The following is a 16,056-nucleotide window of genomic DNA, read 5'->3' on the forward strand; positions in this document are numbered from 1 at the left end:
ATTGTGGGATGTCAAAATGGCGCTGATGTTAGTTACGTATTCGTGCACTTCTGTTATCGAGTGAAATCTCTGTTTTTCCTTTCATCTTAAATGCTAAATCATGGGTGTCTTATCCTTCATCAGAGGCACAATAGTCTCCGGCCGCTGTTACCTGTTTTACACTAAAATCCCCCCCAGCAGCGGCCTTGGTATCCGCAGGAGGTACAGCGAGGACACGACCAGCTGTCCAGACCAGCCGGGCCAGTTGGTGTGTTACCCGCTGGCTCACCGGGCCCTGGTGAAGATCCACGGGCAGGACACCGGGTCGTTTCTGCAGGGAATCATCACTAACGACATGCGCGCTCTGGAAGAACCGGAGCGACCTGTCATCTACTCCCACATGTTAAACGTGCAGGGCAGGACACTGTACGACATCATGCTCTACAGGTAATACAGTACTTTAATACAAGAGCTACTGCAAATGTCATCTTCCGGATATGAATGGTATGGCTCTTAGTTGTAATTTCATTTTCAAAGTCCCCATACTTTCCAGCCATATAATAAAAATCTATTCAAGGTATCAGGAGTGATCAAGTAAGAAGCCTCTCTGTGAAACATATTTGTGAGTGTGTTTTGATTAATTAAAGCCAAAAAAACAAACCAAAAAAAAAACCCCACCAGATTTGACCATTGTTTGGTTTGGAACACCATTATAGTGGTAAAGTATTTTTCATAAAAGAAATAGTTGACAGTGCTACAATATAACTAAGATAAAGCATGTTAGTTTTGAGATGAGAAACAAAATTTTAAGAAAATAGAAATGTGTTAATAAATAGTGCTAATAAATAGAATCTTTCCAGTGTAAAGGTAATGGTGTCACACTAAACTGTCATTGGTGTTATTATAATTATTTACCAAAATATATAATAAACCAAACCCAACCAAACTTTTATGTTATGAGTTTCTTGAGTTTTTTGAGTCAGAAAATCACCTTACTTTGATAAAGGCCCATTTCTTTTATTTCAAAATGAAAAAGTGAGCTAAGTTGCTTATAAACACTGACAGTTGGTCCTGGTAGGTGTGGCTTTTATCTGACTCATGCAGAAGTCTTCATAAAGACTTTATGTGTAGGGCCTTAGACAGATCTGGATTTGAAACTGTTGCTAACATTGAACATGAATTTGGATTCATGCATCATAAATTGCATGATGTGCCAATTATGTAACAAAGTTGTAACTGTGAGCCTCCACCACTATTTTGCAGTAAATATCTCAATCTGCTTAGAAAATACCATTGTAGTCATTGTGGTTAATCTACAATCTGTGACCATATTTGGAAATCCGAGCGCAAAACCAAAGAGCCAATCAGGAGCAAAGGTCTTGAAGGTAATGCCCCATCCCACTCACACTACCTGGTTTGGAAGAAGATAGCTGCATAGCAACAAGGCTGTCAATTAAACCTGTTGCTAACGCTAGCTGGAGCGACCTCGAGGAAAGAAGGTGCCTCATTGGTCTGATATAATATTCATATTTTTATTTAGGGACAAAATAGTGAAATAAAAACACCAGGATCATGTATAGCGATTTAATACGAACATTTCAAGACCAAACTGACAAGGCTCACTGCAGCTGTTACAGAGAGGAGTGAGCATTTTCCAACAGAAGTGAATTGTAACCAGAGTTTGAAGGAACCATTTCGCACCCATCCTCACTTCCTATTTAGAATGTGGCGGCTAGCTCGTTAGCTATGGTCATTTAAGACTACAGTCAATGGAAAATACTATTATACCACTGTATAAAATTATCTTTAGTTTAGGCTAGCTTTTCTAATTCTATCAAACTATATATAACTATATATATTGAAACCAGCTTAATTGATGCACATACTTTACTAATAATTAAATTAGTTTTCATTTAATGTTGCTGTTTATATTTCTTTGCAGTCTAAAAGAAGCAGATGCTCTATGTGGTGTTCTCCTCGAGTGTGACCGCACAATCACAGACTCCATCTTGAGACATTTGAAGGTGTATAAAATCCGCCGTAAAGTCACCATCCAGCCATGTCCTGAACTGTCTGTTTGGGCTGTGTTACCTGGGCACAGTAAGCCAGAGCTCCTGAGCCCAGAGAAGGCTGTGGTGGTGGGAGCCGATCCCAGAACAGAGCAGATGGGCTGGAGGTTAGTGCTGGACAATATTCAAGAACCCGAGAACGTCATTGCATCATGTCACAAAGGAGATGTCCAGGAGTATCACAAGCACAGATATACAATAGGTAAGGTCTTATCAGAAGAAAACATACATTATATAAACTTTACAATACAAACATTGGTATGGCTACATGATAAGCCTGTCACAATAGCACATTTTGAACCATGATGTATTGTACAGAGATATACTGTGCTGAATGAGAATATAGCAGTTTTTAAATAGACCCTTAATCAACCTTTGCAGTTTTGTTGTAGTGCAACAAAAATACTGATGGGCGCTTGCAGGATTTTTTGGGAAGGTCCGTACAGCCAAGTGGATTACAGATCCTCCACTCAGTCTGCACTCTTACACCTGGCTCTTGGGACTTAAGAGGTCCACGTCTCTCTTTCCTCCTCTCCCATCTGATGTCTGTATCTTGGATCGATAGAGAGAGACAGACAGATAAAGAGAGATGGATAGAGTGAGTGCGTTTGTGCGTACCCCTACAGGTGCCACTGAAAATACCCAAAATCTTTCCACTTTTACAAAGAAACTATACACACTGTTAAATATTAAATATACTGTTCCAGCCTTTATATTGAACAATAAGTTGATATTGTTATTACAATGACCAGCCTATTGCACAATTTAGAAAAAATCTAAATTGCAATTTTCACAGAAAATTGCAATTTGATCTTCAATATGTTTGACCCTCATGTATAGTTCTGGACATTTTACGCACTTTTGTCTTTTCATCTCTCAATAATTTGTAATGTTCATCCAAATAAGCATGAAATTTGGTGGAGTGGTGGCTTTTTGAATGATGTTTCAGCTTTCAAATTCAAATTGAATTTGATTGTTAGGCACATAAATGTATTTAGGCATCCAGTTACAATTTTTCTTCATTGTTATATTTTACTTTCTTTAGACTCATTCTTTTCAGGCACATCTGCTCTAAATTTTGGTATAAAATATTTTGATATTTTACATTATATATATATATTATATTTTCAGTGTTGGGAAGGTGACTTTTAAAATGTATTCCCTTACAGATTACGGTTTACATACCCCAAAATGTAGTTTGTAACATAATCCATTAAATTACTTAAAGTGAGTAACGTAATCTGAATACTTTGGATTACTTGATATTGTCATGCTTTTTAAAACGACATGAATGTAGCAACCACATCCTGAAAATTCTTGTCTGTTCTCTTGTTGTTCTCTTCAAATTGTCTGTTGACCCAAAGTCTCCATGAATAAGCAACTGTTTGCTGTAGAGAAGCAAAGACTAGAATCTGTTAGGATTAGGACTAGGATGTTAACATAAAATGTTTTGTCTCCTAAAAGACAATAACAAGTTCAGTCTTTCCTTAACCAAATTAAAAAAGAAAGAGAAAGAGAAATTATTTTTATATGAGATCACCTTAAATTATGTCCAACCTACTGTTAAGTGTCATATTGTTTAGACATGGTTTAGTCCTGGTTTTAGTCCTGGTTTAGTCCTGATTTTAGACTTGGTTTAGTTCTGGTTTAGTACTGGTTTAGTCCTGGTTTTAGTCCTGGTTTAGTCCTGATTTTAGACCTGGTTTAGTTCTGGTTTAGTCCTGGTTTTAGTCCTGATTTTAGACCTGATTTTAGGCCTGGTTTAGTTCTGGTTTAGTCCTGATTTTAGACCTGGTTTAGTTCTGGTTTAGTCCTGGTTTAGTCCTGATTTTAGACCTGGTTTAGTTCTGGTTTAGTCCTGGTTTAGTCCTGATTTTAGACCTGGTTTAGTTCTGGTTTAGTCCTGGTTTAGTCCTGGTTTAGTCCTGATTTTAGTTTTGGTTTAGTTCTGGTTTAGTCCTGGTTTAGTCCTGATTTTAGTTCTGGTTTAGTTCTGGTTTAGTCCTGGTTTAGTCCTGATTTTAGTTCTGGTTTAGTTTTGGACTGGTTTAGTCCTGATTTTAGACCTGATTTTAGACCTGGTTTAGTTCTGGATTAGTCCTGGTTTAGTCCTGATTTTAGACCTGGTTTAGTTCTGGTTTAGTCCTGGTTTAGTCCTGGTTTAGTCCTGATTTTAGTTCTGGTTTAGTTCTGGTTTAGTCCTGGTTTAGTCCTGATTTTAGTTCTGGTTTAGTTCTGGTTTAGTCCTGATTTTAGACCTGGTTTAGTTCTGGTTTAGTCCTGGTTTTAGTTCTGATTTTAGACCTGGTTTAGTTCTGGTTTAGTACTGGTTTAGTCCTGGTTTAGTCCTGGTTTAGTCCTGGTTTAGTCCTGATTTTAGACCTGGTTTAGTTCTGGTTTAGTCCTGGTTTTAGTTCTGATTTTAGACCTGGTTTAGTTCTGGTTTAGTTCTGGTTTAGTACTGGTTTAGTACTGGTTTAGTCCTGGTTTAGTCCTGGTTTAGTCCTGATTTTAGACCTGGTTTAGTTCTGGTTTAGTCCTGGTTTTAGTTCTGATTTTAGACCTGGTTTAGTTCTGGTTTAGTTCTGGTTTTAGTACTGGTTTAGTCCTGGTTTAGTCCTGGTTTAGTTCTGATTTTAGACCTGGTTTAGTTCTGGTTTAGTTCTGGTTTAGTACTGGTTTAGTCCTGGTTTAGTCCTGGTTTAGTCCTGATTTTAGACCTGGTTTAGTTCTGGTTTAGTCCTGGTTTCAGTTCTGATTTTAGACCTGGTTTAGTTCTGGTTTAGTCCTGGTTTAGTCCTGATTTTAGTTCTGGTTTAGTTCTGGTTTAGTCCTGATTTTAGACCTGGTTTAGTTCTGGTTTAGTCCTGGTTTTAGTTCTGATTTTAGACCTGGTTTAGTTCTGGTTTAGTACTGGTTTAGTCCTGGTTTAGTCCTGATTTTAGACCTGGTTTAGTTCTGGTTTAGTCCTGGTTTTAGTTCTGATTTTAGACCTGGTTTAGTTCTGGTTTAGTCCTGGTTTAGTCCTGGTTTAGTCCTGATTTTAGTTCTGGTTTAGTCCTGGTTTAGTCCTGATTTTAGTTCTGGTTTAGTTCTGGTTTAGTCCTGGTATAGACCTGGTTTAGTCCTATAGTTTAGACCTGATTTAGCACTGGTTTAAACCTGGTTCAGTCCTGGTTTAGTCCTGGACTGGTTTAGTCCTGGTTTTAGTCCTGGGAGGACGTCGGTGTCAGCGCAGTAGCTATGGAAGGAAACGTGGTCCGCGCGTTCTCAGATTGATGACGATGATGAAGGTGTTTGTTGTGTTTGCGTGTGTTTGTGGGTGCGTCCCCTCGTGTGGCAGGTCACTATAGGACAGTACTGCAGATATCATGAGCCTAGCCTTTTATATTTGTTTTTTTTTTATATTTCATGTCAGGTGAAGAATTTCCAAGACACAAATGTGTTTTTACCTGTGCACTGCTGACTCTGTTCTACTGGCTCTTCGACCTCGCGAACGTTAACATGACGTTTACGTCGCTCTTACTGCCACGTTCTGTTTGGGTTTCCGGCAATGAGTGGAATTACCGAAATAAAAAAATAAATAAATGGGATGTAGCACAAAATGTGAAAACATAAAAATACCGCCTTGTAATCCACTTATTTCAGCAAAGTAACTGTAATCCAATTACCACTCATTGAAACAGTAACTGTAACTGAATACAGTTACTCATAATTTGTACTCTGATTACGTAACGGTGGTACATGTAATCTGTTACTCCTAAACACTGTATATTTTTTTATGATTTTAACCCTTTATATGCCATTTCTTATCATAAAAGGACCAACTTTGTGTTGACAAAAACATTTTGATATTTTTCCGATATAATAAATGTAAAATGTAATAAATTTGTGCTGTTTTATTGCAGCCTGGGGCAGATCAGTGATTGGCACTAACACAGTCTTTGCATTGTTAGGTTTTGTGTAATGTCAATTCATATGTTTGTACCATTAAACACAAAATGTGCACTGTTTTTGGACATAACCTTGATTTTGGTTGGACATTACACAAATTATAAATTAGGGAAATTATGTGTGTGAAATGCAAAACAGATTTTTTGATCTTTTTTATTGCAGCCTGAGGTGGCTTAGTAATTAGCAGCAACAGTAGTTTTGGTGTATTGTGATTTTTTTTTTTTTTTGATTTTTGTGTCAGATTACACAGTTTTAAACAAACCATATTTTTCCCATTGAAATGCATTATAATGATAAAGGGACCTCTCATCAAGGAGTGTCGCCAACTACGTGTTGTTTATATCAATTTTGGCTATTTTGGTGTTTTTTCATGCTCAAAAGTATTCTTCATCATGCACATCTATAAATGAAGATGATTTTGTGCTGATATTAGTGTCCATGTTTAGTGTGTGCTGTAAATTATGTATTTTGTGTTTTTGGCCCTTTTATGATAAGAAATGGCATTTAGCAGAAGTGTCTGAAAAGAATGAGCCCAAAAAATGTAAAATATAATAATGAACAAAACATTTTCATGTCACAGGCTATACGCAGTGACATCTTCAATGTCTTCAGTAAACCTCCAGTTCAAATTTCTTGGGGCAGTTTCGATTAGAACGCTCTGATGTCACCTGAACCCAGCCTATCGATTAGTTACAGGCAAATGACTCCTCCCTGATTTGAGGGCCTGTGAGGACGCTCCAATATATCAATATATGAATGTAAATTGCACTTAGTAAGAACACATTGCCCCAGGGCCAGGTGACAAATATCAGCCTGTTTATCTTATCTTTAAGAGCACAATGATAATTCAATTTGATATCTGATTTCGATTAACTCTCCACACCTATTCCTCATTCTTCATAGACACAATATTGAATAGGTAATAAATCTGTTCTGGTTGGAAGTGAGACAACAATTGACAATAGTATTTGGCAAATGAGCCAGTGTTTGTTTCCTGACCACTTAAAATGTTTTGCTGGTTATTCAGCTGAGATCCCCTACCTTCCAAACAAGATTTCCAGCAGAATTGTGATTTTCTGTGTTATTTCAAAAATATTATTTTATTTCATAAAAATTAGCTGGATTATATATAAGATTCTAAAATATTGGTTGATATTCAGGTTGGACCTTTAATCAGATGTAACAAGAATATTTACAGGTTGATATTGGATGAGAACATCGCATAATGTTTTAACTTTTAGTCATACAAAGCTGTTCAATAGTTATTAGAAGGATATCATTGCATAACATAATTGGATCTTTTCCGTAATAAGTTAACTGTGTTTTAAAGAACTAAGTGCTATTATCCATCCTACACTGGTATCTGGTTAATATCAAGATCGGCAGATACTTTAAGGTGCACTGTGCAACTTTTCTAGTGGAGCTTCCACTTCCTGTTTATTTCCATGGAGAAGTTATTGCTTTACCTGGAATGTTTATGGTATGACATTATCCATCTAGCATTTATTCATTACATGTGTTCCTATTGCTCAAAAATACAATAATTCCTTCTGTTAATATGGGCGACTCTCCACAGATCTGAGTTGTAATGTAGCGTAGTGCTGTTACCTGCTTATCTCGTGAGATAGGTTGAATCTATACTGTGAAACAGCCTAGACAAAGCAGGACCCTCGTAACTGATAAAGGTGGATCAATGCATCCGTATTATCACGTTTTGTTTAGTTTTGTTCTTGGTGCAGCAGAGTCAATGAGTATATTATCTAGGAGTTTGACCCTTGTGAACTTTGTCCTTATTATCTGTATAACAGCAAAGACTGTTTGACTTTAATAGTTCAATAATGTGTAGGAGCTGCAGGAACTTCATATGTATATGTATAAATGTATGTATGTATGTGTATATATATATATATATATATATAAACTATATTTTTATATATTTTATATATGTTATATCCTAAACTTCTTGAAATCTGTCCAAGTAAGTAGTGCACAAATATGTCTTGTATTTAGTTTTAGAATTAAGTTGTGTTTCATTTCTTTGCATTTTAACACTAAACTCTCAAATGCACAATGAAATGACTGTACCAATTTTCTTTAAAAAAATCTAGAATGTATTGGTGTGTGGTTTTCAAATTCTTCTAGATGGGGTCATGAGCCAGTTTTCTGTCTTGATTACATTGTATTTATTTAAGAAATATCCAAAAGATAAAATCACAGATGTTGAAATGGAAGATTTGGCCAACGACTTGCCCTTAAACTTGAATATTAGAGCATAAATCTGCACCTAAAGATGAGTAGCTTTAGTAACTTTATCTACCCCTATTTCCTTTAAAGCCACAGTGTGTAACTTATTAGCAAACAATAGACTAAAATAAAAGCATGTTTTTTTTTTTTTTGTGTATATTGTCTCAAGGGCCCTCAGCACTAATGTTGCGCAGCAAGACTGATTCTGACAATACTTGTGAGTTCACAAATTCACATGCTCCTTTTGTACGGTTTAAATTCGACTCAAGCAGTGCTCGGCTGAATTACAGGGGCTTCTACGCACACAGGGAGGTGTTTCAGGCAACATGATGACATCCCCAAGCACCAGGCCTACACAAACAAACAAAGCGGCACTCAAGGACAGTGAGGGTGGCTTATTTATTCCCTTGTGGATCAATAAAGTTTGTCTAAGTCTAAATTATAACGTCTTTAATGCACAAATTTGTATTGCAAAAATGCCTGAATTGTTTTATCGACATCTTCCCTCTACAGCACAATATTTGTTTTGATTTTTTTTTTTTTAGTGATTGGCTAAAAACAAACTAGTGGATGAGCAGTTCAGGGTGGTTCGCTTAATCAGCTCGAGGCCTTTTGCTGCAAGTCCCTCCTTTTTCTAAATGCTTCCAGTGAGAGCTGTTCCAGAAAGATAAAGTGTAGAACTTGGTCCAGAGTGATACACTTATCAATCTTGCGTGAGTACTGCAAAGTCAAGGGCATAACCTAATTAAACAATGTCCTCAGTTGTCCAAGTTAGGCTCATTACACAACATCACCATACACCAATGGCATGTCAATCTATTAAAGCAGAGTGATGAGAACATAACCAGTGTGTCTATAGCGCCCCCTATATTAAACATAAAACATCCAAAATTATCCAATTGTCACAAACCTTGTGGATTACGGATTCTCCATATCATACAAAAAGTAAATTGGACCTTCTTTATCGTTTGGACTGTACAAACATTAACGTTCACTATTTATTTTCGTATTGAAGTTTCCAAATTGAATTACTATAGAGACAGGAATTACTTTATGCAAAGGTATCTGGAAATTTACACATACAGTATTTAGGTAATTTCAATTGAAATGTCATTTACACCATAGCTGTAATATGCACACAGTTGCTGGTTCAGAGCTATGGACCCAACCAGTATAATGAGAGTAATGTTTGTAACTATTGTTCTCTGAATCCTGAATGCAAAATGCAAAGTAGTTAAAAACTGACGCAGACATTATTTAGAAACTCCAGTCAATAAAGTCAATTACACCATAGCTTTATTATGCACAATGTTGCTGGTTCAAAGCCCTGGCCATGCGTGTTTGTGATGCATACTGTTGGTGATGCAGGGCATTGACATTTTAAACTATCCTATCTAACCCTATTCAGTTGAACACACATTTGTTTTTCTGTCCCTGTGTTTGCCCTTCCCTCAAATGGCCTTATGTGTGCTTAGTGTAAACTGTTGTCTTTGTCCACAGGTCTACCAGAGGGAGTAGTGGATCTTCCTCCTGGCACGGCTTTACCTCTAGAATCTAACCTGGTCTTCATGAACGGCATCAGCTTTAGTAAAGGCTGCTACATTGGACAAGAGCTCACTGCCAGGACGCATCACACGGGGGTAGTTCGCAAAAGACTTATGCCACTTCGACTGTCCCCTCCATTTTCTGCCCAAAACCTGGAAGAAGGAGCCCCACTGCACACCCAAGGAGGGAAACCAGCTGGGAAGCACAGATCTGGGCTAGGGGACTTAGGTTTAGGCCTGGTTCGGACAGCTCATGCCAAAGAAGAGTTGGAGGTGAAAACAAGTGACGATAATGTAGTGACACTAAAGGTTTCAGTGCCGGAAGTGGTGGCCCGATGACGCAAAGCTCAAATGAAAAAAGTGTTTAAATTTTCACAAATTGACAGTTATGTAAGTATTCCAAGGTTTCTATTGCAAGGTTTCAGATGACACAACAACCTACTGGCCAATGATACTAAATACAGATAGGGGAAGTGCTAAAATTCATACTAAAATGTAGATTTCTGTTGTAATACAGTTCATTCTTGGGTCAAGTCAAAAATGGAAATCAGGTATAACATTTGTGAATTACCATTTGGATACTTCACAGCAAAGTACATTGTTATCAATAAGAAAGCGTCTCTTGCCCCCTCTGAGATTTTAGACCTATACATATATACATTTAGAATCTGAAAACCAACAATCAACACAAGCCTCAAGGAAAATATGTTACATTTCATTGTCAAACTGTGTGCAGTGTGTGTCTGAAATAAAAATCTGAAAATAAAATATCTAAACAGTGCAAAGTATGTTCTGGTAAAAGCTTGAGAGTGCGTTCATGCAGTGACTTCTGTCCTGACTGGTCTTAGTTTAGTCCTGATGTAGACTTGGTTTGGACTTGTTATAGTGCTGGTCAAGTCCAGATTTAGTTTTGGGTGTGGTGTATGTAAAGAAATAAGTGCCATTATCCATCCCTACATTGCTATCAGTATCAATTATTGGAAGATACTTAAAAGTCAAAGTATCATATCTATATTGGAACTAAAAAAGGATGGATCAGTGCAGCCCTACTTGTCATGTTTAGTTTTTTAGTTTTGTTCTTTGTCCAGCACAATCACAGTATAGAGGAATATGTTATCTAGGAGTTTGACCCATGTGAACTTTGTCCTTAATTAAATGGATAATGCAATGTATGTTCTTGTAAAGGTTTTAGAGTGCATTTCTGCAATCACTTCTGTCCTGATAGGTCCTAGTTGAGTCCTGATGTAGACTTGGTTTGGACCTGGTACCTGTTGTGATGGTGAAGTCCAGATTTTCTAGTAGTTCAGGGTTCAATAAGTGTAATTGGGAGGCAACCTGAAGTTCTGATGTGGAGCTATGGCGACCTCTGCTGCTGAGTTTTAATTAGTTTGATCTTAAATAAGCTTTTTTTCTCCTCAAAATCATTACTTCTCTTTACCACTTAACACTATACATACAACTTTTTAGAAGTGTCAGCTGCTGTTAGAGAATTAAGAATTTAAATTGTCTGCTAAACAATACCTGTGCATGTTCATTACAAGAGTTACAAAAATGGTTCATACTAAGGCCGTATTTGAGGCTATGTGTATTACTTCTGATATTTATTAGTTCTGCAAACCCCAAGAGGACCAGCACTGCATGAGAATGAAAATCGATAAATGTCAAAGTTTAAATATTTATTTTCCTTTCAGTGCAACAATCACAGCCAAATCAGAGCCAGAAAGAATTGAAACACATAATGTTCAAACAGCACCAATTCTCATGGACACATTGTCCATTTTTAAAGCTCAACCTTGGGAACCCACATCTAGTTTTGGAAGTAAGGTATTTCCCCATTTAGTTGAATAAATAAATAAAAAAGAAACCAGTACAATAATTATAATTATTGTTTGCCTTTTACCGTAAGTGGGGACATTTTTAACAAAGAAAGTGTGCTAAAACGTACCTGTCAGTGCCTAACAAAATGTGAATGGACCATAAAATTAACCTCAAAAGAACCCAAATATAATTTTATACCCTTTTTTGGGAGCTTATGCTTGATGTTTCACCCTCATATTAAGGTCATTTATAATTGGTCAAATACATTTTTAAATTAAATCAGAGCAATATACTCCAAAACAATTGCAATATTATCTGCTTTTCAACAGATCTTGCACCTCACCTTTTATGTTTCAAATAATTTATTAAGTTGAGAAATGTAAGCTTTTTATGCTTATTTGTTACTCCATAGCTGATTAACCCCTAGGGTTTTAGTAGATTTTTTTCATGTCAATATATAGGAAATTCACATCCAAAACCAGAGGAGACTGAGAACTGTTGAGCTCAAATGACCAATCTTTTCTGAGCAAGCTTAGATACCGTTCATAATAGTAGCTGCCGTGTCACTCTTGATAAAGCAGGTGCTGCCCTCTGGTGGACTGTATAGTGTCTTTAATCTGCTGTAACAGTGTTTCTGGTTGTAGGGTCATGGTGGAGTGATCTAGCCGTTTAAAGTCTTCGTTACACAGAAGACTTTCAATGGTGTGGGCCACTCTCTGGAGGTCAAAGGCCGCGTGGTAAGGCCCCAGGGTGCAGAGGGCTTCAGACTGGTGCCGGGGGTAGTCGGAGGAGGAGTCACCCGAGGAGCAAGAATTCAAAAAGGTTATACGGCTATCGGCGATGATTTTAAGAAATGATCCGAACTCTGAGAAATCTATCCCGGAACAGGCCTTCATGATCACCTACAAAAAATAAGAAGACTGTAGGGTTAACCTGATTAAAGGTGCACTGTGTAACTTTTCTGGTAGAGGGTCCATCGAACACCTTTTCTCCATGGAGATTTTATTGCTTTGTCTGGAATATTCCAGAGTATGACATTAAACAGCTCTACATAACATCTGTTCAATTAGGTGGTGCATTCAAGGTGGATTTATAGCTCAAAAATACCTAAAAAAAAAACAGGCTTTCTGATTATTAGGGGGTTGTTTGTCCACAGATCTGCCCTGTAACTTGGTCTGGTTTAGTCTCCATGAAGATAGAAAAATTTAATGCCACACTGTGAAACATTCCAGACAACGCAATTATGTCTCAATGGAGAAAAGCATTTGAAGGACCTTCCAACAGAAAAGTTACACAATGCACCTTTACCTGACTAAATAAAGACTGGGTGATACTGACAATAATTTATTTCTCAGTAATGTTGGTACAGAAATATCCCTTTGTTCCTTGTTTAAAAGATTCCAGGACAAGTTTCCTATATTATATTTTTACTTGTTCTGTTTTGTAATACAGGCAATATTCTAATTTTGTACCCCTGTCGAGCTGACGAATGCATGAACTGAAGAAGCTGCTTGGATGAGCTGCAAAATGTCTTCACTCAAAATACTTTATTCCAGTTGACAGAATTGACTGAATCTTTCTTTTGCTATGCCCTTTCAATACAGCTCTCTACTACTTTCTCTACTATGTTGTAATAGACAATATATCACTGACTTCTATAACAAATGAGAAAGAGGCAAGCATTGCGTTTCCATATTTACACACTTTGAATTAACAAGATAATTCTGATTAATCGTAACTGACTCATTTGTGTATTATCAGTCCTATATTTATATTTAAATTATAACCTTTTCTTATATTTTGTACTTTTTCAATGTTATTCCAATTGTATGCTTGATAACACAATTATAGCTTAAAGTGATCAGTTCATTTGTACATTTTTTCCCCAATACTTATTTTGCCTGGCATGTGCATGATACTATTTGATATATCATCTATTTGGACTAGAGAAGGGCATAATTTCCGTACCTGACAGTGCTGATGCCAGGAGTCCATAGTATTTCTCCACTCTTCGATTTCCTTTTGCACTGATGACAATTCATTTTGAAGAAACTGCCACATGATGTCAATATTGCAGCCATTTAACCAGTTATGATTGATAGATATTGTGTCCTCCTGCAAGAACAAATGAACTCATAAACATCATATTGAAATATTAGTTATAAAATTGTTTGGTAAGTTTTATATTTTTCTAAAAGACCCTCAAGTGCCATTTTATAAATGCTTTAACAATACCTGAGCAAAGCAGTGTCAGGCACTGAAGGAACTGCTTATATGGACAAAAGACCATAATTACTGTTCTAGAATGTTTATCTAATATTCTATATGAACCCACTGGAGTCTGAAATCAAGCTTGATTAACTAACCAGATTATAAACTTGATGGTGCCAACCACTTGGCACAAAAATAATTTCCCCAGCCTCTTGAATGATCTCTAAAGGCTGACAGGCTTCTTCAGAGTGTGGGTACAGGCTTTTGTCTTGCAGTTCTGATGAGGTTACATCATAAGCTAGGTTTCCATGAGTGTCTCTTAAAAACTCTTCTTGTCCCGGGGGATAGAGAAGCCATTTCTTTCTACCGCAGATGTTTGCAGACCAACTGTAGGAGCGGAAAACATCAGCATGGAAAGGGGTCCTGGACACAAAGACATTACAGTGACAATAAACCTGCTGGCTGTGTCCAATTTATACTTTCATATTTACTTCGTATAACTTATTTGGTTATATTAAAGGTGCACTGTGCAACCTTTCTGGTTGAGGTAACACTATTGCATGTTATCACTTTGTCTGGGTTAGGGTTGCCAGGAATGTTCCAAAGTATAGCATTAAACACCTTTCAGGAATCATCACTTGTACACAAAATAGATTTCCTATTTAAATATTTGTTGTGCCCTTTTACATTATTGTTTGTTATTCATTTATGTGTAATGAATAGCACATTGTAAATCACGTGCAATATAAATATAAGAATGACCTTGATCTAGTTCAAGGCCTTCTGATTTCTGATTTGATTCTGAAGGCGTCAACCAAATATATTATCTAATCTTTTCTGCCTTGTTTGACCTTGTTCAAACCAGGTATTGGCAACAAGTAAGTTACTAAACTGTTGGATTTCTGAAAAACTATGTTGTTTGTATTTCTCTTCTTAAATTGACCCAGTGAGAGACTGTGAGTGCTGTCAGAATAAAATGTATATAATTGTAGCTCTTTATCCATACACTCATAATGTTTTTTTTTTTAAATAAAATGCAAGTCATATGAACATTCCATTGATCATATTTGTAAAATGGACAATTATTATATGCCTGCAATATTAGATTATAATAAATATCTCAATACCATGAGCCTTTAGGTCCCATGTATACAAATCGGTAATCATCCACTTCAAGGTGATCCCAGTATTCATTGAGCCAGTCAGAGGAGAAGAAAACAGGAGTGGTGTACATGTTATGCTCTGGAAAATCTCTGTAGGAATTAAACAGAAATTATGAGTTAAATTCAATAATATAGGCAATTAACTGTGATATTGAGGGTAAACTTTATACCTTGTCATGTGCCAGTCTTTGAGATAGAGGCAACCTTTTGGCGAAGAGTGTCCATTCTGAATGTATTCCTTCCAATATTGTATAAATTCTTTAAAGGGCATAACTTGTTTGGGATTTGCATTGTATTCTTTTGCATTGCAGTTAGCTACAGGCACAGGCGTCTGGTCTATAAGACAAAAAACAAGATTGCCTTATGCACTTGCACAATAAAGGTAAATAAGTTATATAAGATAAATACCAAATTCTTGCAGCAGTTTCTGAAAATTAGGTTTTCCATCTTCAGTCACCCATTGCTTTCTACACTTCCACTCTTCAGTAAACCTCTTTGAAAACATACACGGGTGATTGGGAAGGAGATATTTTCTGAAGAATTTGGAATAGCTCAGATCCTTATCAATATAATCTACGAAATGTGAAGACCAAAATTGTTCATATGACTGTCTGGTAATTTTGACAAGGCTGCAGCAGTTTCGATACGCCTCTCTGTCCATGATGTAAACAACATTAGCTTAGCCCCGAGAGCTAGCACCGTTTTCAAAGCAGGACGGGCTATTAGACGCGATTTTTTTATATGTCAGCACATTCTTACCAAGTATAACGTTTAAGCCACACAAAGCAGCCAGGCTATTTAAACAGCTATCTTATAAATGCAAACATTAGTGCCAAAAGGAATCCACATGTGAATCAATCAAAAATGCCATTGTGACACTCATTTGGCTCCTTTCCGCAGTAAAGTACACGGCAATTTCATGCAAGAAAGCGGAAATGTTTTTTTAACTAAGTTTCGGAGAATATTGTTACGCTTCCTGGTAGTTTTAATTGTTCCAATAAAATAAAATAAGATAAAATCGTTAAAATGCTGCAGTGAGAGTCATCAATTTGACAGGCTATTTTTCCACGTCGG

The 16,056-nt window shown here is 36.8% G+C and overlaps 2 protein-coding genes across 2 annotated transcripts; one reads left to right on the top strand and one right to left on the bottom strand.

Annotated features, from left to right (window-relative positions):
* On the top strand, window positions 1-10,901 carry iba57 (iron-sulfur cluster assembly factor IBA57). The gene is made up of 3 exons (XM_020923323.2): window positions 1-426; window positions 1,922-2,250; window positions 9,747-10,901. The coding sequence occupies exons 1-3, from the start codon at window positions 101-103 to the stop codon at window positions 10,127-10,129; spliced, it is 1,038 nt and encodes a 345-aa protein (XP_020778982.2). The 5' UTR covers window positions 1-100; the 3' UTR covers window positions 10,130-10,901.
* A 550-nt stretch (window positions 10,902-11,451) lies between these two features.
* jmjd4 (jumonji domain containing 4) lies at window positions 11,452-16,045 on the bottom strand. Its single transcript, XM_020923668.2, has 6 exons — window positions 15,391-16,045; window positions 15,153-15,318; window positions 14,947-15,072; window positions 13,975-14,242; window positions 13,577-13,723; window positions 11,452-12,510 (listed from the first exon to the last, which is right to left on the bottom strand). The coding sequence occupies exons 1-6, from the start codon at window positions 15,641-15,643 to the stop codon at window positions 12,172-12,174; spliced, it is 1,299 nt and encodes a 432-aa protein (XP_020779327.1). The 5' UTR covers window positions 15,644-16,045; the 3' UTR covers window positions 11,452-12,171.
* Between the last annotated feature and the right edge of the window lie 11 nt (window positions 16,046-16,056).

Source organism: Boleophthalmus pectinirostris, unplaced genomic scaffold, assembly GCF_026225935.1.
Source record: "Boleophthalmus pectinirostris isolate CB_2022bp ecotype Guang Dong unplaced genomic scaffold, ASM2622593v1 HiC_scaffold_16, whole genome shotgun sequence".
NCBI lineage: Eukaryota > Metazoa > Chordata > Actinopteri > Gobiiformes > Gobiidae > Boleophthalmus > Boleophthalmus pectinirostris.

Coding starts and splice junctions, on each gene's coding strand:
- iba57 (XM_020923323.2), top strand. CDS start 101: ATGGGTGTCTTATCCTTCATCAGAGGCACAATAGTCTCCGGCCGCTGT. Junction 427..1,921: donor TACGACATCATGCTCTACAG/GTAATACAGTAC, acceptor ATTTCTTTGCAG/TCTAAAAGAAGCAGATGCTC. Junction 2,251..9,746: donor CAAGCACAGATATACAATAG/GTAAGGTCTTAT, acceptor CTTTGTCCACAG/GTCTACCAGAGGGAGTAGTG.
- jmjd4 (XM_020923668.2), bottom strand. CDS start 15,643: ATGGACAGAGAGGCGTATCGAAACTGCTGCAGCCTTGTCAAAATTACC. Junction 15,319..15,390: donor GAAACTGCTGCAAGAATTTG/GTATTTATCTTA, acceptor TTTGTCTTATAG/ACCAGACGCCTGTGCCTGTA. Junction 13,724..13,974: donor ACCATCAAGTTTATAATCTG/GTTAGTTAATCA, acceptor TTGTTCTTGCAG/GAGGACACAATATCTATCAA.